Source organism: Alnus glutinosa, chromosome 1 (genome assembly GCF_958979055.1).
Source record: "Alnus glutinosa chromosome 1, dhAlnGlut1.1, whole genome shotgun sequence".
NCBI classification, from domain to species: domain Eukaryota; kingdom Viridiplantae; phylum Streptophyta; class Magnoliopsida; order Fagales; family Betulaceae; genus Alnus; species Alnus glutinosa.
This window is the reverse complement of record NC_084886.1, coordinates 13,495,190-13,518,934: the sequence shown is the minus strand read 5'-3', so window position 1 is coordinate 13,518,934 and position 23,745 is coordinate 13,495,190. Positions and strand designations below refer to the sequence as shown.

The following is a 23,745-nucleotide window of genomic DNA, read 5'->3' as shown; positions in this document are numbered from 1 at the left end:
TAATATTGAAAATTGAAAGAAAGAGTTTTGTAGGTTGTGCAGATCGAATGAAAGCAGCCAAGAAAAGAAATGAAAGGAAAGTTTAACTATAAACACACTGATAAGGAAATGGAGGAGCATATTCAATATACTAAAAAAGTATACAGCACCACTCGTTCAAAAGTTCAGACATGTCTAAAGTTGTTCCAACTGATGCCTTCGAACAGTAATAAAGGGGGTAGAACTCAAGTTTGGTGATAAACCGTCGACCGGATGCGAGAAGCAGGAATTTGGGGTGAGTGGCAATTTATTTTCCAGTGGCCTCAATGGAAGCGGGCTTGGTGGGAGATGAGTAGGAGGACATTGTATTCCCTTTGCTGGTCGCAAGCATGCTAAGCGGCCATTCGCCTGGTTGTTGCAAAGTGGAAGTTTGCTGGCCTGTACCATTCCTTCCTTCTCTCTTGGAACTGGAGCTCCATTAGCATCCTGTATAAATTCAGTTTATAGTATTATAGATCAACGTTTATTGATAATAGAGTAGAATTATTATAGAAATAAATCCTCATGCTCTATTTGGTTTTTGGGATATAGTTGGGAAAGCAAAACACAGTTTAAAAAAAAAAAAAAAAATACAACCGGCTTCGGTTCTTTTGAGCAATCAAAGGGTTTCTACAGTTTTAAAATGAGTTTAGCATGCTAAAGAATAATGTGGGAAAAATTAACATACCCCAATCACGAGAAAAGTGAATGCTTGACTGTCTGCTGCACCAAGACTGACTTCAATCAACTTCCTCAGGTCGGCAAGGCTTGCATCCTTTGCCACCTTTAGCGTGGTAATGAACTTCCCAGGAATTTCCCTGGAAGCCTCCCATTTCACATACACTTCAATCTTTGCATCATTGCCATCATATGGATTGTAGTTCTCCTTCAAAGCCGAAGCCACATCATTGTACACTTGCTTCTTGTTCAACTGTGATTCTGTGAGCTTCTTCTCATTAACTTCTTTTACTGATGAAAGTGGCTCCACAGTAGCTGCTGGGCTTTTGGATTCAAAATCTGGAATGGGCATGCATTTCTGGGCCTCCAAATTCTCCTTGTTGAAATTTTTCACAATGAAATCCTCCCCAGTTTTCATTACTGGAGATGATTGAGAATCAATGGTTCCAGACCTCTTTTTTGCAGGTGTTGGGGTCCTGATGTGTTGAGACAACTCTCTGTGATTCCCACAAAGTGTGAATATATTTTGGATTCTCAATCGTCTAGAAGAGGCTGATTCCTTAGAATTTTCTGGTTCACTTATTAATTCCGAGCCCAAAAGCCTACCCTCTAATCTTTCCTTCAGATGGTCTCTTTTCCTTGGGCTTCTGCTAGGCGGATTTAGTGTTTGCTCAACTCTGATTACAGGGCTACACTGATCAACCACGCAGACCCTCTTCTCCTCTATGATTTCTTTCTCCACTTCTTCATCTGACACTCTCTCTTCATTTTCATCCTCTCCTTCTTCTACTTCTTCTTCCTCAAATACAGTGCTCAGACATAACTTGTCACCAAATTTTGACGCAAAAACATCATGATCCTCCACTAGATGAGACTGATCCTCCAAAATTCCATGGATTCCAGCAGGTTTGTAAACAATCCCACCGACATGCTTCACCTCACGAACAATCGGTTCTTGATCATCCATGTCCAAGTCCATTGATTTTACCATTCCTGGGTCCTCATTGGTATAAATCCCCATTAGCCTTTTGGCAAACCTGCTTCCATCCAAGTCCTTTAATGCACTGTCATCAGCACTTGCATCCTTTGAACGGCATAACTCCAACTCAATCTCTTCCAACCGCTGTCTCAGCATTTCAACTTCCTGTTGTTGCTGCAATATCCTTTCTTCCATTCTCCTCCTCTCTAATTCAACGAAGTCATTGGTCATTTTCTGGCACTCCTCCAATCTCTTTTCCAGCTCACGTTTCAGAATCTGAGCCCGCTCATTCACCTTTAAGTTGATCTCCTCCTCACTTGCCCCTGATCCCCTCCCTTCAATAAGCTCTAGTCTAGCTCTAAGTGCAGCAACTTCTTCTTCTTTCTTCAAGAGCTCTTTGTGTGCTTCATTTCGCTCTTTCTCTCTGAGTTTGTTCTCCCTTTGTAGCTTAAAGATAAATTCATCCATGGCAGCAATCCTTGATCCTAAAATTACTGAAGATGAAGAATCTTCAGTGCCAATCTTATCCTTATTTGGCGTATGAGGGCCACGGACAATACATTTTGCTTTTGCTCCATATTCAAGGGTAGAGATCGTCTTGTGTATCTCCTTTGGATCCGGACTTGCACACAGTATCATTAAAATTTTTGACTTGTCATCTTCAAAAGAATCCTTAACAGAAAGAAAACAAAACCTCATTAATCAAACTTCATGTAAACCATCCATCTAAACCACCATGACTGACACTAATATCAACAGTAGTTACCTGCAGAAGCATGGTCAATTTGCTATCTCTAAATGGCACATGGGAATCACCATTTGCAATGGATTCAACCACTCTTTTCAATGCTATGTTTCCTTGGTTGATCTTTGCTGTCTGAGATGTCAACAAAAGTATAAAGTTAGCAGGGAACACCTCTGAGTTCCATACTAGAGAAAATATTGAAAAAGAAAAAAAGAACAGCAAACATTGAAGATAAAAAAACTTAGTCATGACAAATCTTACCTGCATTTTAGCCTCAAATCCAACTTGACCAGCTTGCTCAATATTTTCGGATCCCGCCATGTCCACAAGCATCAGGCGTCCTCCCACTGTTGGGACATTAAGGATTATCTGTACAGGTTTGCAATGCATGAGAATTCCAACGACTTACGAAATTCCAGCAGAACTATATCCAAGTAAAATCTAAAAGAATTATACCAAGCAGTGGCTACGAGAACTTCTTTCATTACAGAGAGTGCTTTTAACAATCCTTCGTTTCTCCACTTTTTGTATCTCCTTAGAAATCTTTCCAGCTTCATTTCCTGAAATATACGCTGCATTCTTTGCCTTTTTCCCCATTACTTCAAGTTTCACCTACAAAAAATGAAGAACGTATTATCGAACAAGAATCCACATAACCCAACGTATTGCCCCTTAGCAAGAAATAAGCATCAAAGAAATTCACGGAAAAATGAGAATAAGCATGTTGGGCCGAGTAAATTTCAAGGTATAACAATGTATCACAAGAAGATGACGCACTTCTATAAGAGTCTCCATGTTCATAAAGACAAAAGGCTGACCCCCTTTGTTACAAAACCAATTTGAACATCAGCCTTACTTGTTCGTTTCAAACAGATGAAGTAAAAAAAAAAAAAAAAAAAAAAACACTTTGTGTACTGATTTGAACCCACAATTTGCAGAGTTTGTGGACCGCTCATAGCAATAGTGCACCATGAAAAATTTTCCTACTTCAATACAGGAATACAGGTATGTTAATGTTCTGCACTTCTTCCAATGATGGAAGTGGCTTGCTTTCGTCCTTATCTGAAATCCAACTACTAATACAGAAGCTTTGCCAATAAGCTCCAACTCAAATTGTACTTCCTCTCTATAAGCTTTGCCAAAAAGCTTTGCCAATAAGTTCAAGGCTCATTGGTGCGTGTGTAACTCAAACAGATGCTTCACAGAGCTAAACGAATTGTTTTATACATCGCACGTTTCTAGAAAAACTAAAATCCAACTAATACACAGACCTAGCCTCATATACGCACACACTGTGTAGTCCTGATTTCATTTTGCCTGGCAAATTACAACCAAGATACGCCCTGTATTTTTAAAACCTCAAACAACAGCAGCCAATTGACTACTTTCATGCTAAACAAAAATTTAAAAAAATATATATATTTTTCTATTTTCCAGATAATTAACCTTAACCCTTTCTTTGTTGAAAGAAAATAACATATTTATACAATATAATTTAGATTGCAATATCCACCCAAAGAGAACCCAACAAAACAAATCCAAGACCAAAACTCCAGAAATGATGCTACCAAAAATCAGGAAGCAACTAAACCTATAAGCACAACAACACATTTCCCCAAAAATCACCAAGAATCCAATTATCTAAAAAAAAAATCAAGAAGCCAAGAAAAACAGAGACCAGAATATTACCTTGGATGTACTGCCCTTAGGCCATCCGAGGCCTAATCCTCCTCCACCGTTGCTCGACAAAAGATCAAAAATTTCTTCGTTATAAATCTCCAAGACCGTTACTTGCACAAACGTTCCACGCACATCATTGCCATCACTTTCTTCCTCCCCACCTCCAAGAATATCCCTCAAAGACCGGTACACAATCCCCGGCTGCTTCGAGCACCCGAACATTGTGTGACTCTTGCCCGAACCAGTCGGGCCGTACATCATTATCGTGCACTTGTCCCCTAACTTCACACTGTTAATTCTCGACTCCACGAACTTTTTGTAAAAGACATCAAGGTCCTCTTCTTCAGACATAGAAACCCCATCGAGGCTAAAGTCCCGGTAGCCAAAATCGGCTCGAACCCGGATAGAATGGTTGTTGGAATTGATTTGCAAAACCGATACGGGTTTTTCTTTTCGATCCGGGTAGTCGCGGATCCGGGTGATAACTTCGACCGGGTGGTCTTGTGGGGCTTCTTTGGCCGCCGCGTGCGGATTCGGAGATGGGTTCGTTTTGTTGGCATTGAAATTAATGCGAAGCTTCGATTGCGGGGTCTTGATCTGGGTCGGGTGGGTTTGGTTTGCTTTTGAAGATGGCGTGGGAGCCATAGGAAGAAAAGAGAACGCAGAAAGTTCAAGATTCAGTTTCGGACTCAGAGGAGAGAGAGAGACCACGAAAGCTGTATGGAGATGACAGATCGACTTGCAGATACAGAGAGAGAAGAGATAAGAGAGACGAGAGATAGAGAGTGCTAGATTTGGGAGTTCTTGAAAAGGAAAGAGAAAGAGGAGTGAGAATTTGAAATGAGATATTTTGAAGTTTAACTAAAATCTAGCCGTTACGTTTCTAACGACTAGTTTTTTGGTATCAGGGGGTCGGGTGACCACGATTCCAGCGTGAGCCAATTTTACTTGGTTGGGGAACATTTTCAGCCTTCCAAATTCACTCAATGGCCCAGAATAATAAAAATAATAATTGACCTGATTAAAAAAATATTATAAAATTTTGTAATTTAGTTGATTTTGATTTTATAAATTTAAGATTCTATTGTATGATTATATTTAAATTCAAGATTTTTCTTATTTTCTCTCAAATAAATAAATAAAATAAAATATAGAAAGAAAAAAAATAAAAATCTCCTATACTTTGATCGATTTGATTGAGCTTTCAATTTTTTTTCTTTTTTTATTGACAGCTTTCACTTTCCCATCACTGGGTCATATAAAATTCAATCCGATTCCCAAACGACAACCTAAAAGATAACCTTTCGTATTGAGGCCAAAGAAAGATGGAAGGGCGCTTTGGTTGTCAGATCTGACAATTTGGCCAAGCATTGCTTGCGAGTCAGTCATTGACTTGGTCTAAGAGAATGCCTAAATTGAAGCTTGGAGTTGATTATCTCTCCAGATTGTTGGGTGATTTTCTGAGGAGATCTAGCTCTTTCCAATGGGAATGGTTAAGGATCCAAACATTGAGAACAGAAATGTGGATGTTTTGTTTAAAGTGGGCTATGGCAACTGTGGAGGGCACAGCATCGTCGTTTCTATAGGGTTTGGGCATTCGATTTGGCGGCGTGCAGGGTCCTAATTCGCTTATCGGTCTCGGCGTTAGTATTTGATGGCCGATCGGTGATGGGAAAGAGTGTTAGTCTTGACCATGGGCATTTACAGTACAACCTTCATCTCAGAAGCTAAAGCTTTTGAAAGTTCTCCTTGAACTAAATTGTTCCAAATAAGTTGGCACAGATTGACCAAATCAAGCGGCAGAAATAGCTTAAAGACAAAGTATAGCCAAATTTGACCATGCAAGCTTGCAGTTCCTCTACATCATTTAAGTAGTTAGGTGCACCTTGTGGCACTGCATATTAAGGGAAGAAACAGTTTCAATTTACAGGTGATATATTTACAATTGCATTATGCTTAAATTGTTCCCAACTGAACACAATTTCCTGTGGTTCAACATACAAATTAACTAAGACAACAATAATAACAGCAGAAAGCAAACGTATAGAAGCAGGAACTGTGACCGTTACACATGACTCTTGAATATCAAGGTATTATGAGATAACAAAAACCCTAATCTCGCCTTTGTCTCCTCTGGTGATGCGGGTATCTGCATCGAGATAGGTAACTTCAAATTCACCACGTCCTGTATTTGATGGAGGCCTAAAATTGTCTGGAATCCGTGGTAGCTCTAATGGAGGCAGTTGTGACAAGTTTCCAGTTGTCTTTACAGTAGTTTTCTCGAACGTGATTTTTATCTTTGCAGATCCTATTCTCATTTAGTTGGAAGCTTAATCAGGATGATTATTTTCTTGTTTACTAAGATAATCATACAGAAGTCGACATAAGTTGAATTGCAAGATATAAGCTTGAAAAGGGAACTAACCTATGAGTTCAAATTTGTGGGCTAATGTGGCAGTCACTTCAACAGGTGGCAGGGGCCATGGAGCACCTAATTCAACCTCCGCTATATTATCAAAATCTTTACTCAAGATGTCAATCCGTTGAAAAACCTAATTACAACAGAAAACATACATTTAGATCAAGATGATAAGAGATTTATAAAAGGTTAATCTTATGCATGATGCCTGGATATACAAGATATGAACCCAAAACCAATTGGTCAGATTTTATATTCTGAAATTTTGACAGGTCGGTTGCTCTTGGAGCATCCAGGCTGACCAAATCCCTATAGTAATTTGTTTGCAGACCATGTTTAATTGGTTGAAGATAACGATGATAATAGAACACATCTCTTCTGTTGATTTACCCGTAATTGATTGGCATATATCTAGGTAAGGTGCTAGAAAACTCTGCCTTAGGTCCAAGGCCCATCTAAAGTTGCTTCCACTTTATAATACGGCCTTCCAAACGGCATTGCTAAGTGATGTACAGGCTATTTTTTTATTTTTTTTTTTTGATGAATAAGAAGATCTATTATAGACAAAAGAATGATACTGTACAACCAAAAAACCAGCCAAAAACTACAAGACACATTACAGACAGAAGACTGCTCTGAAAAAACACCCAGAACACTTAAACCATCAAAAACAACTCACAACAACAAACAAAGAAAGACTAAGCTAAAGCATGAACATCAATATTCCAGCTTTGACAAAGCCGAATGTTCTCCATAGTCTTCGAAAACTTCCCTCTCCCAGAAATTCGATACCGAATCTCCCAAAAAATAAACTTCAAAATCTGCTCTTCAGTTTTAGGCTGGCCTCCAAACTTTATCACATTTCTCTCCCTCTAAATACCATAAACCGTAGAGCTAAGGATTAGGCGACAGATAGTCCCTAAGATATATTTATCCTTCCAATCAGCACAGCCTACTGTAACCATATCATCCCAACTAGTAGGGGGATTCAAAATATTACACCTTTGCATGCAAGTCTTCCAGATTCTGGAGCTAAAACCACATGAGAAGAATAAATGGTCCCTGCTTTCAATGCTTCCATGACAGAAAACACATTTGAGTATCTCCTTTAAAACCCCAAGTCAACGTACAGTCACCAGTGGCAAGTCTATTGTGCATAGCTAACCAAAGTATAAAAGCTTGTTTTGGAATAGCATATTTATGCCAAACAAGATGCCACCAGATCACATTAGTCTTCTTTTTCCTCAAGTGAGTCCAAGTGTCTGTACTAGAATAAGTACCAGATTTGGCAATAGTCCACACAGGTTCATCCATAACACCAATAGGAATTCCAGGCAACCTACTTTGGATGACAACCAGATCCTCCGAAGAAGCAGGTCTCCAACACCATAAGCCCTCCTTTAAAACAGAATCAAGTTTTGCCTCCAACCGACTATGAGAGTCATAAACAGCTCTAAAGCCAAACCGATCAAACAAGACACCCAAAGGATGCCAATTGTCTAACCACATATGAATCCGGCTACCAGTACCAACATCAAATCTGATAAAAGAACGAGCTAGAGTTCAGAGTTTCAATAATTTCCTCCAACACCAAGAACTATTCTGGGGAATACTCACATTCCAAAAGCTATCCCCTTTCAACAAATACTCTTTCATGCAACCCATATAGAGCCCGATTGGACAAACAAATTCCAGATGTAAAGGCTATTGTGTTTAAAGATTACATTAAAGATAACAAATAAACTATAATACCAAGTAGAAGATAATACAATAGAGCAGTTTTGGTAGCACACCTGACCAAGAGTTATAGGGAGTAGCCTTCCTGTGGGGGGTCCAGGACGGCTCCCACCGAGAGTCCGAGATGAGAATGCACTGCTATATATCAATTTCCATCTCCCTTGCAATTTATCAAGATCAACTGAGAGGTCCACCAGTCCTCCAACATCTTCAATCTCCTTGGCAGCGGCATCTGCCTTTCGGAGATCATCTTCATTTGCAGCAAGACCTCTATTTAGCCCAGAAACAGCACTCTGCATTATATTACCCATACATGATTAAGAACAAATCTTTCCAGTATACAGTGGGAAAATCTATCCAGTAAAAGTATTTACTATGACTATTGCACCTCTCTATGCACAAATCAATGTTTGTATACAACTAAGTTCAAAAAAGAGTATACAATTTTAAGGCCAAATTTTGTATGAAGGATTTAGAATTTATAGGCTGCTCAACTTTAACTGAACTCCAGGGAAGATGTGATTGAATATATTTTATTTTTATAGTAATGTGATTGAATATATTAAAAATGTCGTCTTATCTCCAACTCCTTAGAAGAGTTTAAAGAAAAATATCAACACCAGAATGGAAATGAGAACTATAACCACAAGACAATAAATAATTGTCTCCGTAAATTCATCATCATTCAAGTATTTTTAGACCCAGGTCCTTCGTTGGTGTTTTGCATCTTTCAGTTCTCACAGCATGTGACATGCTAAAGCATGATAATATAGATAATTTTTAATTTTTGTACTGATTCATTCCCCAAGCATCTCCAAATCACATTCGGTAATCAACAGACGTTACCATTGGCCTCCCTAAGACCTTGGATCCTAGCTCAGTTTGTAATGGGGTAGACAATTCAATGAAATTAAGCATTACCCAGTATTCATGTATTTGGGACAACAGTTATTCAATAGAGATAATACGCATGAAAAAATGTAAGGTTGCACAATCCCGCTTCTAGGTTGAACCACATGCCAAAACAAAACAAAAAAAAAAAAATATTCAATGTAATTAAATGGAAACTTACTGTAAAGGTCCTTAGGGTTTAACCTTTTTTCAAATCGCGCCAAAACGTTTAAAAATTATCAAATTGCTCCCTAAGAAAAGCTTTTTATCAAATAACTCCCTCCATACACATGTCGTTAGGGTTTTTAACAGAGAACCATGACATGTAGGCTTGCAACCACATCCAAGTCAGTAATTTATCAACATGTGTATATAGCACCGAGCTAGCACCAATCAACTTCGCCAGTAGTTTAGCCACTTCCAAAACTGGTTTATACGGATGGTCGAACCGCCCCATGGCCACAAGCTTACATGTCACAAGTCTCCATTAAAAACTAACAGCGTGTGTACGGAGAAAGTGATTTGATAACGGAGCTTATCTTGATAATTATTAAGTCCTAAGAGAGGATTTGAAAAAAGGTTAAACCCTACGACCTTTACAGTAATTTCTCTAATTAAACTGTACATCCTCTTCTCTTGATATTCCAGCACCAGAAGATTTAACAGGATAACTAATCAATCTTAATAAGGAATAACAGAACCAAAGCACGCAAAAAATGGTTTTTTTTAAACAAGTGGTAATTCCCATGTGATTTGTAGAAAATAGGATCATGTCAACCATATTAGACTGGCCAAACTCATTAATTGATATCAGACAAGAGTGGAATAATAAGAAGCAAGAAGACCATTAATACCCAATTCAAATTTGTTAATTCAAATGCACAATTGAGAGCGCAAGGCAAAACAGCAAACCAACAAAAGCACCAACGGGTATAATCAATAGAACCAAGTTAAACAATACTGGCCCTACAATCAATCAGGAATTAACCACAAGCCACAAGCAGAAGAAGAAGAACAACAAGTAATCAAGTAATCAACTATCAATATATCAGTCTAAACGCAAAAGCAACAAGAAAACAAACAATATATGAGCATAATAAACAAAACCCATAAATGGTTAATCTGCAGTTGGAACGAATTACCAGTAATTTGAGCTTCAAAAAAGCAATAAGCTCTGACTTGTCTCCCCAAGACGGTGGCCGAGGTGGAGGTGGAGGGTCAACTACAGAAACATCGTCCACGGCTGATATTGGGGCGAGGCTTCGCTTACCCGAACGAGACCGTCTTGGAGACATGAATGTGACTGTGAGAATTTTGCCGGGACATAGGCGCCTAATTGAACAAGAAGAAGATGAAGAGTGAGAGACAAAAGGTGGCAGATGAGGAAGAGAGGTTAGAGAGGCCATGACTGCGTGCGTGAGTCCCTGCTTGTGGATTGAGAGTCGAGAAGGGGAAGAAGACAAGTACGAACCAAACAATGGCATGTGGAGAAGTGATTTTATCCGTCATTATTATATGAATGGTTCTGTGGACTTTGTTGTATTGGGTACTCTGCTGTTGTATGTGGAATCTTCCTCTTTAGATCCTTGTTGAGTCGTTGACTATATATTAACGATGGAATATCATTCAAAAATACAACTTTTTACCGCTTTATCTATGTCACAAGGTAGTCTTCTACCTTAATTTATTTTTAAAAAATAAAAAAATTCAAAAAGTAGTAGGGACCACCTTACCATATATCAAGGTGGTGAAAAATTGTATCTTTAGGTGGTATTCAATCATTACTCAATATATATATATATATATATATATATATATATATATATATATATATATATATATATATATATATATATATATATATATATATATTTTTTTTTTTTTTTTTTTTTTTTTTTTTTTTGACATGTCCACACAAGAAAGAATTGAAGATTCGAACTACTGACCTTCGCTTCATAAGGTGTGGTCTGCAACCGATTGAGCTACCCATTGTTGAGTCATTGACTATTTAGGGGTCTTATAAGGTGGACAACCATCTAACGTGCCTTTTTATGCGGCACTAAAATCAAAGTATTAATTTATGTAAGTTTGAGTATAGTAATAACTGTATTATTTAAACTTGAATATAAATTTATATAGTAATTCAAAACGTTCATTACCTCATGTGTGGATAATGGATAATAATCGCATTTAGTAATCGCAATAACCGCGTGGATGTGAATAGTAATCATATAATGCGGATGCAAATATTTAAAAGTGATAACTGCATTTTACGGATGCGAATATTACTAATAACCGCATCTTCATCCATATTTTCACCCCTAAAATTGAGTCGTGTTTTCAAATGTATTTTTCTTTGTTTTTAAAAAAACATTTTTTGAAGGAAAGATTAATCTCTCATTAATCAAGAGAATGGTATATTACAAGCATCATATAAGTGTACATCAGACACCACCATTAAAGTGTATATCTCACCTGAGCCAAAAAAGACTCATACCATAACAGACAGTTGCTACAAATACAAAATCTAGCCAAACAGAATGATGTCTTTGCGTTGACATAAAACTTTTCTTGAACTAGGAGTAGGTCACACATTATGGGCTAAAAGCAATGAAACAGGAAAACTCAAAATAGAGCTGCCCCCTGGAAGAGAACCCGCCACCAGAGACGGAGCATGTAGCACACGCGTCGCCGCCGGAATACTTCCTACATCAGATGTCCACCAAAAGCTTCTAATCACCACCAAAAACAGCAAAAAAAGGGACCGTGGCCATCACGCGCGACCTAAACAGAGAAAACCACCAAGTCACATGATGATCACGTGCCGATCACATAATTTCTGTACCGTCGTAGCAAGCGGCTGCAACACCAAAAGACGACGGTGAATAAGACTAGAGGGCGCGTGTCCAACAGAAGATGCCGGAAAATCACAGATCTGGCCGCCAAGAAAATTGACTTTTGAAAACAAGACCAAAATTTTTGCCGTCGACATGCTCGGGACGACCCCTCCCCTTCAGCACCTCACAATCAAGGTTTCCTGTCAGAAGCCAAAGAAACAAGAAAAACAAACCTCCATAGCCCAAAAGGATTAGAGCATCCCCAGCGGTGTATGTAAACTCAACTCTTAGCTAAAGTAGATGGCAGAAACAATAAAATCCTCCTCCATCAGATTATGCAACCCAACGCCATAATAGCTCCATCGTCCATTTGTGAACAGTATCACGCCACATGGGGTGTGACACTGTTCACAAATGTATCTTATATTTTATTTTTTTTTCTTACTTTTTCTCACTCTCTCGAAGCTTCTTGTTCTTTCTTTGCGCTCGTTGTCTTGCTTGTTCTTCGGCGTTCTCTCTCTCTCAGTCGGTTATGCTTGGAGGATGGGTATGGTGGTGACCGAGAAGAGAACCACCAACGTCGAATCGCTCAGCATCAACGAAGCCTCGCTATCCTAACCCAGCCCCACCAGCGGCGACAATAAAGGCCCAGCAAGCGAAGAAACCCGTGGCCAACACCACCAACGCGGCACTTCGCTGCGCTCGCAAGCCCCTCCCGCACAAGCTTGAGTAGAACCCGTGGGTCACCGTGTTCATCTTCGCCAAGAACTTCGTCCTCCATGTGGTTCTCGTCGGCCTGATCCAATTGATCCGTAGACTCGCCGTGAAACCCAGCGACGCCGTTTTTAGATTGGGATTTGGGAGGATGGGTACGGGTTGCCAATTTTCTGGAAGTTTTTGAGTTGGGGCGTATGGGTTTGGATTGCAGATCTTTTAGAAGTTTCTGGGTTTGGGTTGCCGATCTTCTGGAGGTTTTTGGTGGTCTGGTGCGGTGGTTATGGTTGCCGGTTGTCTAGTGCGATGGTGGTGTGGTGGTGATGCCGTGATGGTTGCCGGTTGTGTGTAGTCTGTGTGGTGTGTCTATGTGATAATTCTGGTTGATTTTGGTTGGTTGATAATGGTGTGGTGAGTTACCGTGGGTTGATTTTGATCTTGAAAGTGCGAGTCGTTTGGTTGATGAAATGCTTGTGAGATGATTTCGGGTCTGTGGAGAGGAGTGGACATGAGGATTTAACAAAAATAATAATAAAAAAAATTAAATGATTATTTTAATAAAATAGATAAAAATTTAAATAATCTGTTGGATGATAGTTTTAAAGGTAAAAGTGAGTTTGGTTATGGAAAATAGATTGAAATTTATATAAGCTGCTGGGGATGGTCTTAGGAGGAAAACACATGCACCTACAATCAGATCTACAGCGGAGGGACAAAACTCCACAACACTAATGACTGGGAAACTGTAACCTCCCTCCCCTCGGCTCTGCCCTCTCCCTTTAGTCTTTTTAGGCTAATGTGGATTTTGTTCCCTGTGTTATTAAACATATGTTTTCAAAACGTTCTTATATTAAGGTGCGGAAAGTTTTTCTAAAAAGTGCTTCTTGTTTTTGTTTTGTAAGAAATGCTGTGATTGTTTTGAAAAGATTATTAGTGGTGGAGGGTCACATTTCAAAAAAGTTATTTGGATAAATATTGTTTAAAAAGTATTTTTTTAACATTTAAAAAGCAAAAGGAGTTTTGCAAATTTTTACCATTTTCTATGGTTTGCATTTCTTCTTTCATTAATCATTAAACTTATTTGCTTATTTAGATGTTGAATGGGTTGGTGATCATTTTGATCATCGCTCCATCATGGGCTATTGATTTCTACTAGGTGATTTACTCATCTCTTGGCATGGCAATAAACAGTCTTTTATTGCTCGCTCAGGTACTAAAGTTGCACTTACTAACACCACCTTTGAGCTTCTCAGTCTACACAGACTGGTAAAATACATAGGTGCTCTTCAGACATCTAGCTTCCCTATATTTTTCTTATTGCCCATAATGGTGCATTCCACGAACGAAATAAACACATCAATATCGATTGCCATTTTGTACATCATTATCTCTTGTAGGGGATTCGTTGCCTCAGTCCTATTGAATTTGTTGATCAGTTGGCTAATGTTGTCACCAAAGTACATTGACGTTGACGTTGACGTTTTCGTCACCTTGTTTCCAAACTCACTTGCCATTTATACACTGCACTAGATATTGATTTATTTACCTATATAGTTTGATATTATTCTGTATTATTTAGTATTAATATTCTAATTCTATTCTTAATTTATTTCTTATTTTGATGGCCATATTATACAATAAATAGGCATAGTTTGTGTATAGTTTGATTATCACATAACCATAAAGTAGGCATGTACATACAGGTGCAGATGCAGCTATAGACATCACATCCACATTCGTATTATGCGGTTCCCACTTTTAGATTACTGCATCAGCTTGCCTATGAGTGTAGTTATTAACCGCTATCTGCACGGTTATTGAAAGCAAAACTGCACCGCTAACCCCTTTTCAGGTAATGGGTTTTTTTTTAGCCTTCTTTGATTCTATCTTTATGACACATTTTAAACGATTTTGAAACTATTTTAGGCCTGTGTTTAAGTTTTTTGTTTTTTTTTTCAAGCTTTAGTGTTTTAGATGATTCCATATCTTGATTCAACATTTCAGCTTAGAATAATAAATAAAATACAAACACCCCACGATGGGGGTTCTGGGTTCATATCCACCTTAAAATAACAAATAAAGCACTTGAAATTCACTTACAACTGAAACAAAACATAATGCATTGGTTTTAAAGGAATGGCTCTTACTCGCTAAACCCATTTGCGAATCAAACGATAAACCGAAAATACATGACACGACACCATCGCTCTCGGGTCAAAGCTTAGTCACAATACGAGCAACATAAATAACAGTAAAGTAAAAGCAATCTACAACTTTGGCCTGAGATGTATTAGCGTCAATCAGAATCAACCCCTGTTGAACCTGGAAGTGGACTCAATGGGAGCGTAGATGTTGCAGCTGATGACAAACAGTAGAGGGCGAAAACAGGAGGAGACAAGGTTGGATGGGAAGGCGACGGAGGTGAGCTTGGATTGAAAATCTTGGAGACAAGAAGTGGAGAGATGCAGCGTTAGTGTGAGAGGAGAGAGAGAGAAAACCCTAATCTAAAGATGAAACCCTATACCGAAACAACATCATTTTGGTGAATTTGTTTATATATATAATAATTACATCTGCATACCGTAAAATTGTTAACGGCATCCGTGTATGCGATTAATGGTTTTTGCTAAACACATCCGCATGCGGTTACACGAACAACAGTTAGTTGCGGTCAATAACCACCTACTTGTACAGTCCTATAATATACCGTATGTTTTTATATTATTTTCTTTAGTTATTTGTATAATTTTAAGAGTAATACTACACACACTTCTATTTTTTCACACTTCCCTATGTGGCTTTTAAAACCACAATTGAATTAAAATCTAATAAAAATTCATCATAAATTCAATAGTGATTTTAAAAGTCACTTTAAAAAGTATAAAAATAAAAAATAAGTATGAAAAAGTGTGTTTAACATTATTTTAATTTTAGTACGGATAAATCCTAAGACTTAAAGTAGTGACGCATATGAGATACTAACGGTTCGTTTGGGTTTGCGATTTCAAAATATATAATTTAAAATAACGATTTTAAAATGTACGATTTGAAAAAGTGATTTTTAAAAACGCAGTTAAGCGTTTGGCAAAATCGCAGTTTAGGCTTTAAAATCGCAAATTAGTCTTTAAAATTATGCGTTTTGAAAAAAATATCATCTTACTTGCGATTTAAAAAAGTAGATTTTCTGTGTTTTCAAATTATAATTTTTAAAAACGTAGTTCCCAAATTATTTATGTTCTGCAATTTTAAACAAAATCGCACTTATTTTTTATGAAATCGTAATTCTAGTGAGAGAGAGAACCACCAGTTTGCTTTTGTGTTTGGGGGAGGGAGGCTTCCACGCCTCCCTCCTCCCTGGTTTTGGCTAGTTGGTTTTTTGTTGAAGTTTTGAGTCTCCCAACCATTTGGGTTGTGGATGTTTAGTTTCCCCGGTGTGGATCTGGTGGGAGGTTAGTTTTTATGTTTTTTAATTTGTAAAGGCAGGAGAGTTCTCTGGTGAAGGTGCCGGTGGGAACTTGCCGTCCATGGCGTGTTGATGGCAGAGATCATGGTCGAGTTTATTCACTGTTAGATTTTTGAAGGCCAGATCTACGAGTTTCAGTCATCTTTTGTTGGACACGCGTCCTTCAGCCTGATTTGCCGTCAGTCTCTGGTGCTCCAGCCGCTCCCTACGATTGTGCGGTCTCTCGGCGGTCGGCGCGTGGTCTTCACGCGCCTGTGTGGTTTTCGGATTAGGGCTGCTCGTGATGGCCACAACTCGGGTTTTTTGTTGTGGCTAGTGGTTCTGGTGGTGATCGGAGGTTTTTGGCATTTGAGGGTTGACGGGTTTGTTTCTGGTGGCGGCGCGTGCCACAGGCGGTGGCTTTTCCGGCAGACAGCTTCTCTGTTGAGCTTTTCCTGTGTTGTTGTTGTTTGTGTTTCCTTGGACAATCTGCTTTGTGTGCACTTTAACTTAGTCTTTAGCAGTCGCCCAGAATGTGTGACCGACTCCCTAATCAAATAAAGATGTATGTCAACGTAGATGCATCATTCTGTTAGTTGGTTTATTTTAGTAGCAACTGTTAGTATTGTTTTAAGATGTATGTACACCTTTAGGGTTTTTGATTATGTTCACTTTTGTGGTGTTTGATGTTGTACTGTTGGTTGTTTTTAATGAAAGATTACCTTTCCATCAAAAAAAAAAAAATAATAATAATAATTCAAAATGCACCCCAAATATAAAAAATTCACGGCCTTCACATTCCGCTTATTGAAGACAGGGCAAACAACATTGAATCAAAAAAAAAAAAAAAGACAGGGCAAATAAACATATAAGTCAAAAGTTATGGATGAAACTGAAATATGAGAATATGCCCATATGCCTGGTTGGCTGGTTTGGCGTAAAACCCTCCAAAAAAGTTTTGAAAACTCAAAACTAAATTTCAGTTCCCGCCCAAAACGACACCGATCTTCTCCTCATCTTTCTCTTCTTTAACATATCATAATATATTATAGTCAAAAAGCTCCATTTTCAAATCCCATCTTCATAATCTCACAAAACCCATAAAATAACTTTCACCAAATAAGTTCATTCTAATTTATTTCGAAACCAACACACCCCCAAATGTCTGCTTCATCGGCTCGCCGGCTCAAGGACCATGGAACTGCCGGCGCAGGCGTCGGCGTCTCTGCCAAGCCTTCCAAAACCCTAACCCCGGTCTGGATCTCCGGCAAAAACCCCCCAGTTGGTTTGCAGAGATCATCATCTTGCGGCAAAGAGAACCCTAGGCCCGCTTCTCGTGCCCGAGACCCGGCCCAGAAACCCGTGATCCGGCCCGTGCCTCGTGTCGACAAGGCCGCCGCCTCCGCCGCGTCTGTGGATCTCGGGAACGACAGCGGCACACGAGTCCGGTGGTCCACGTCGTCGGCGCCGAGAGGTAGGAGCCCTAGCCCTTCTGAGTTGAATAGGGTTTTCTCGGATCGGAGGGTTTCGGTGGGTGCGAGTGGTGGGGGTAAGGGATTGGAGAGTGGAAAGCAGAGGAAGGGGTTTAGGGATTTGAGTGTGAAAGGGAGTGAAGGGAAGTCGAATGGGGTTAGGGCTTTTAGGGATCGTAAAGAAAGTTTTAGAATTGGCGTCAATTCGGAGAAAAGGAGTGGGCTTTGTGAGGATTTGGAGATGAAAGTGGAGGAAAATGGGAAGAATTTGAATGAAATTAGGAGTTTGGAGAACTTTAATGGTAAAGTTAATTTAGGCTCAAATGTGATAAAATTGAATGCTGTTGGTCGCAATTTTGATGAAAAGGTTCGAGATGGTGTTGGGGTTGATGAGTTTTTGAAGTCGAATGAGAAAGTTGTGAACGTTGGAAATGATGTTGATTTGTGTGTGGAGGGGCGTGTTGAGAGCACTTTGGATAATGGGAAGGCTCTGGAGATTCCGAAAGATAAAGGGTTAGATGGTAACAAGTATCCAAGCAAGCTTCATGAGAAGCTTGCGTTTTTGGAAGGGAAAGTGAAGAGGATTGCGTCAGATATTAAGCGGACAAAGGAGATGTTGGATATGAATAACCCGGATGCTTCGAAGATAATACTTTCTGATATTCAGGACAAGATTTCTGGGATTCAGAAGGCAATAGTTAATGTTGGAGGCGAATCAGATGGTAAAATAGGATTGTCGAGAGGAGCTGGTGATGGAGAGAGCATGATTATAGTTCAGAAGGGAAAGAGTAAGGAAGCGGATAATATTAGAAGTTCTGTGAAAGGATTGAGTAGTTCAGAACTAGAAGCTAGACTCTTTCCTCATCATAAGTTGCTCAGAAACCGGACGTTTCTGAAAGCAACATCAGGAGGTTCTCAAAGTCACGAACCTCATTTTGAAGGACCAAATTGTCAGTTAAAGGTGGATAGTAAGTCGTTTAGCCCTATTGATGACAACCCAATAGCAGTGGAGTTCTTAGCTTCCCTGAATAAGGAACAAACTAAAGTCACCATAAGGGACGGGCAGGCTGGTCTGGAATGTTGTGAAGTTCAAGAAATGGATGGTGATACGTCTACAGGAGTATCAGATTGTTCAAATATGTTCAATGAAAAGTGTGATGTTGAGCTAGTTCTCACGACTGACGAGAGACTTGATGAGTTTGATGATCAGGAGAGAATTCAGGGTGCAATAATTGGTGAGGAGACAGAGGATACTTGCATTTATCAGCTGAATGAAATTGGCTGTAAGGCCTCAACAGCAGGATGGTTTATCTCTGAGGGGGAGGCGGTCCTTCTCGCCCATGATGATGGTTCTTGCTCATTTTATGATATTGTTAATTGCGAGGTGTGCAATATAGTTATCTGTTGCAGTTCCATTTCTATTAAGTGTTTTATTCATAAAAAAAAAAAAATTCTAGGAAGTGTTTATGTACTTACCTATACTGATATTTGATTTGCCAATTTCTTTTCTCTTAGAAGTGTGATTTTATCCATCTCCAACTAAAAAACAGTAATAAAAAAACTTCAGATGACTTCTAAATGGTGTGTTGTTTGGATTGATTGTTTTGGTTGAGTTCTTGATTTGATGATTTATTTTCACTATAAATCTCTCTCTCTCTCCCCTTTATAAACCTGAAGGATGTTTATATGAACGAATTACATTACATGTTTTGATAGTGGTGCGAATAGATTGTTGCATGCATGAACGTAAAAAAGGAGTTATCTCTGCATTAAAGATAGCTCTTGTCCTCTGATGGTCCATCTTTGTTTCAGGAGAAGGCTGAGTACAAACTTCCGCCAGGAGTCTCACCTGATATATGGAGGGATTGTTGGATAATTCGTGCCCCTGGTGCAGATGGTTGCTCAGGAAAATATGTTGTGGCTGCGTCTGCTGGGAATGGTATTGGTCCAGGCTTTTGCTGTTGGGATTTCTACTCCAAAGATGTGCAAGCTTTCCAACTTGAGGGTGGAGCAACCACTTCAAGAACAGTACTTGGTCCCTTACCAAATAATATTGTACACAGAAGAAATTCTATTCTTGATAATCTGGTCTCGGAAAATCAACAATGGTGGTATAAACCCTGTGGACCTCTTATCATCTCAACTGCCAGCTGTCAGAGAGGTGTGAGAATTTTTGATATCCGTGATGGGGAGCAAATTATGAAATGGGAGGTGCAGAAGCCTGTGTCAACAATGGATTATTCAAGCCCATTACAGTGGAGAAGCAGGGGAAAAGTAGTTGTAGCTGAAGCAGAGGCAATCTCCGTGTGGGATGTGAATTGTCAAAGTCCTCAAGCACTATTATCTGTGTCTTCATCTGGTCGGAAAATTTCTGCTCTTCATGTGAACAATACTGATGCTGAATCAGGTGGTGGGGTTCGTCAAAGGTGAGTGCCGACCTTTTTCTTTTAGCTTTCTTCATTTTTTGTCCCTCGATATTATTCTGACGCAGGACACAATAGTCACAAAAACTCAATAAAATTAGGGCAAAGAGAGGAGAAAAAAGCTAAAAGAGGAGAGATAAAGAAGAGAGAGAAGAATCTATGGGGGAGAAAGAGAAGCCAGGGAAAGAGAGAGAGAAGAGAGAAAGAGAGAAGAATCAAATTTTCAATTTTTTTTATTCAATCAAGTGGCTCCATTGGTGTACAAATCAAACTTAAATAGACTCATGACTAAACCCTAACCCTAATTTGGGGCAAACCTCATTTATTGAATTATAAAAATACTCTATGGCAATACCCATTTATTGAATTACAAAGAACAACGCCATTGATCCCTGAAAACTAAATGGAACACAAAATTAAATACTAATTACCCAATTAACTAATAGGACCTAAATTAAATTAAATTAAAGTAAAATTCGTGTCTTGCCCTTTGCATCATATTCTATTCTACATTCTCTGTTACCCATATTTTTCATGCTTGGCACTTGTAGCTTGGTCAATTCATTCTAGACTATTTGTTTGTTTGTTTGTTTGTTTGTTTTTTTTTTTTTTTTGGGGTCAAATCAGCTTGTTCTTGTAAATATGTATTTCTTTGTTCCTATAAAGGTATATTTTCTGAAGTCTTAGTACTGTTCTGAAAATCTGATAATTATCTGCTTCTGATTATTGATTGCTTCTCGTGGTAAAATGATGTATAATATATGGGTGAGGAAATACTAGCAGCATTTGAATGCAAGAATGCTTTTTAAAATTTTCTTTTAGTAGTAAACAAAATACATGCATGAAGATCTGGTACCAAATTTCCTTTACTAGCTCTAACATGGTTGATACATGGTAAATGCAGAGTAAGTTCGTCAGAAGCAGAAGGAAATGATGGTGTTTTCTGCACCCCGGATTCCATTAATATTTTGGACTTTCGCCACCCAGGTGGTGTAGGTCTGAAGATGCCAAAACTTGGTGTCAGTGTGCAGTCAGTTTTCTCTCGTGGAGATTCTGTCTTTCTTGGCTGCTCTAATGGAAGGTCAGGAGGGAGAAAACAACCTTCTTCACAGGTGCAACAGTTCTCGTTGCGCAAACAAAGGCTATTTAGCACCTACTCATTGCCAGAATCCAATGCACACTTCCACCACTCAGCATTAACACAAGTATGGGGAAATTCAAACCTTGTAATGGGTGTTTGTGGACTGGGGCTATTTGTATTTGATGCCTTGAGGGACGATCCATTGCAGTCTTTCATCAGTGATTCTGGAAACTCTCAAAATGTTAGAGATACCATTGGTCCAGATGACATGTATTCTCCTTCTTTTGATTACTCATCCTCTCGTGCTCTCGTTATATCAAGAGATCGCCCAGCTATGTGGAGGCACTTATCATAGGTATGATTCATGCCTGAAACCTGTTTGCTTGATTTGTATGGGAAAGGGCACTATCAGCAAAAGAATGTACTGCCTTTTGCGTTCTGTTATCTGTCATGCTTTGTAAGATGTTTGAAACAACATGTATTATATTTATATTTATATTTATTGAAGTTGAACTTATTGCATAAAAGTTGGAACAGGCATCTTGATGAATTTCTGGTGTATATTATGCTTTGGCATGATTGGAAGTTCTAAAGAGAGGTTCAACTTCAGTAATACCAAGAAACAGATGAAAAGAAAAGAGAAGACTGCTGTAGAGGGACAGCCTAATGACATTGAATTATATATTCAAGCTATTTTTCACTTCATCCGAGCCTTTGGATCACCTGTACCTTTTGTTTTATTACTCATCAGATAATTGCTTGTAGGAGTATAAAGGGCATGTTTTGTAATGTTTCTCAAAAATTGTTTTCGAAGACCCGGTTCCACTGCACAACAAGAGTTCATGAGCTTGCGTGCAATTCTTTCTTTTCTCATGCTCTCCTTTTTTTTTTTTTTTTTTTTTCTTTTTCCTTCTTTTTTGTGTTATTGTTAAATAATTATATAAAAGAAAAATATTGTTGTATCACTGTAGATGATATGTGATAAAATATGTTGGCATTTTTTTTTTCTCTATTACTCGCGTTTTTTACTATCCACCTATTGACAGGCGCATTGCGGTATTTAAGTATGCGGGGCGAATGATATATATACACTCACCTGCATACCCATTTACATTCTTTTCTCTTGCCACTCATTTTGACATTTTATAATTAAGATGGTTTTTTCATTATAATTTAACTTAAATTTTTTATTTTTTGCAAAAATATTTTAGAAAAGAATAACAAAAAATATAAACAGTAATAATGAAAAATAAAAAAAAAATGGAGAAAAGAAACATTACAGAGGAATTCCTTAAATTCAAATGATTGTTGATTTTTGCCTTATAGTGATGGTTGGATAGACAGAATTAAATCAACATTAAACAACAAAATACAATTGTTAAATGGTATTTGTCACAAATGTAGCCATCCTTATTTCCTAAAACTATTTTATATATTAAATTTTGGTTATTTTTCAACCTACTCTTTATTAACCATTGTTAGTGAAATTTTTGCGTAACTATTGAACATATATGTACTCAAGTATAAAACTGCTAGAAAGTTTTGGCTTATTTAACAGTTTTAGCTACCTTAAAACTATTTAAAATGTTAACTTTTAGTTATTGGAGAGAGATAAATGCAAAATCAATTAACGTGGTTGGCTTAAATTACAAATTTCTTCATGTCGTATCAAAGTGAACTTAAAGGTCACTAGGGTGTGCCAAAAAACAATTTAGTCCGTGAAGTCAAATTTTGTTAAACAATTTGACAGATTCGTATCACGTCAACGCCAATAAAATGATGACATATGTTACTTTTAATAATAAATATAAATATATAAATTTTTTTTTTTAAAAAAAAAAAAAAAGAAAAAGAACAAAAAAGAGAGAAAGATATGGTTGTTGACTTGTTGCGATTGAGTCTTGAAGTCTAAATTTCTTATTTTTTGGCTTCATAATTTTTTCAATATTATTTCATAATTTGTCCAACAAAAGAAATAGGCAACAACAATCACTGCAATCCTAATTGGTACACTCGTCAACATGTTTACAAGCACCAAAAGAGACTCCACGACCACACACCATCTTCTCTCTATTATTTTCCTTTCCCCCTCAACCAACTAACAAGTGGATTAATTAATTTCTAACGATAGACTTAATTTGGAGTCAATCGACGATGGTGCTGGTGTTAATTAATGGACAACGACCGCCATGTGGATGTCAATTAGGCCGTTTAAAAATACTCTACGTTAAAGATATGTCATGTTATTGGGGTAATAAAAAATAAAGACACTAATTTTAAAAGGTTTTTTTTTTTTTTTTTTTTTTTTTTTTTTTTTGAAGAAACGCTTTTCTTTACTAAATCAAAACACAGTTTTTTCTTTAAAGTTTTTATACGATATAAAGTGTAAGAACCTGATAAAAATATACTTAATTATCATTATTAACATGTCACATTTTTTATATTTATAATTTTGCATGCCGTTCGATATATGAAACAAGTTAAATTCACATAAATTGAGAATCTACATCCTGATTCGTGAGAAAGAGGGAGTAATTGAATTAAGGGTTAAATACATTTTTGGTATATGTGGTTTGAAATTTTATTTTTTTAAACTTCAGTTTCATTTTTCTTCACTAATAGTTTTTAA

General features: G+C 38.0%; 3 protein-coding genes across 3 annotated transcripts; 1 reads left to right on the top strand and 2 right to left on the bottom strand.

Annotated features, from left to right (window-relative positions):
* Nucleotides 1–101: 101 nt before the first annotated feature.
* On the bottom strand, nucleotides 102–5,009 carry LOC133873638 (kinesin-like protein KIN-10A). Its single transcript, XM_062311372.1, has 6 exons — nucleotides 4,110–5,009; nucleotides 2,877–3,032; nucleotides 2,682–2,789; nucleotides 2,442–2,552; nucleotides 707–2,347; nucleotides 102–465 (listed from the first exon to the last, which is right to left on the bottom strand). Exons 1-6 carry the CDS (start codon nucleotides 4,743–4,745, stop codon nucleotides 175–177), a joined length of 2,943 nt encoding a protein of 980 aa, XP_062167356.1. The 5' UTR covers nucleotides 4,746–5,009; the 3' UTR covers nucleotides 102–174.
* Nucleotides 5,010–5,924: 915 nt separating this feature from the next.
* Nucleotides 5,925–10,651, bottom strand: LOC133873628 (plastid-lipid-associated protein 6, chloroplastic). Its single transcript, XM_062311359.1, has 4 exons — nucleotides 10,290–10,651; nucleotides 8,313–8,549; nucleotides 6,526–6,652; nucleotides 5,925–6,408 (listed from the first exon to the last, which is right to left on the bottom strand). The coding sequence occupies exons 1-4, from the start codon at nucleotides 10,629–10,631 to the stop codon at nucleotides 6,194–6,196; spliced, it is 921 nt and encodes a 306-aa protein (XP_062167343.1). The 5' UTR covers nucleotides 10,632–10,651; the 3' UTR covers nucleotides 5,925–6,193.
* A 6,548-nt stretch (nucleotides 10,652–17,199) lies between these two features.
* On the top strand, nucleotides 17,200–21,821 carry LOC133873617 (KIN14B-interacting protein At4g14310). Its single transcript, XM_062311350.1, has 4 exons — nucleotides 17,200–18,996; nucleotides 19,425–20,038; nucleotides 20,940–21,471; nucleotides 21,654–21,821. Exons 1-3 carry the CDS (start codon nucleotides 17,302–17,304, stop codon nucleotides 21,469–21,471), a joined length of 2,841 nt encoding a protein of 946 aa, XP_062167334.1. The 5' UTR covers nucleotides 17,200–17,301; the 3' UTR covers nucleotides 21,654–21,821.
* Nucleotides 21,822–23,745: the final 1,924 nt, after the last annotated feature.

Excerpts from the sequence above, each read along its gene's own strand:
- LOC133873617 (XM_062311350.1), top strand. The coding sequence starts at position 17,302 with ATGTCTGCTTCATCGGCTCGCCGGCTCAAGGACCATGGAACTGCCGGC. Across the intron at positions 18,997-19,424 it reads ATGATATTGTTAATTGCGAG|GAGAAGGCTGAGTACAAACT; the intron begins GTGTGCAATATA and ends TCTTTGTTTCAG. Across the intron at positions 20,039-20,939 it reads GGTGGTGGGGTTCGTCAAAG|AGTAAGTTCGTCAGAAGCAG; the intron begins GTGAGTGCCGAC and ends TGGTAAATGCAG.
- LOC133873638 (XM_062311372.1), bottom strand. The coding sequence starts at position 4,745 with ATGGCTCCCACGCCATCTTCAAAAGCAAACCAAACCCACCCGACCCAG. Across the intron at positions 3,033-4,109 it reads CTAAGGGCAGTACATCCAAG|GTGAAACTTGAAGTAATGGG; the intron begins GTAATATTCTGG and ends CATTTTTTGTAG. Across the intron at positions 2,790-2,876 it reads GTTCTCGTAGCCACTGCTTG|ATAATCCTTAATGTCCCAAC; the intron begins GTATAATTCTTT and ends AAACCTGTACAG.
- LOC133873628 (XM_062311359.1), bottom strand. The coding sequence starts at position 10,631 with ATGCCATTGTTTGGTTCGTACTTGTCTTCTTCCCCTTCTCGACTCTCA. Across the intron at positions 8,550-10,289 it reads TTTTGAAGCTCAAATTACTG|AGTGCTGTTTCTGGGCTAAA; the intron begins GTAATTCGTTCC and ends AATATAATGCAG. Across the intron at positions 6,653-8,312 it reads TCCCTATAACTCTTGGTCAG|GTTTTTCAACGGATTGACAT; the intron begins GTGTGCTACCAA and ends TGTTGTAATTAG.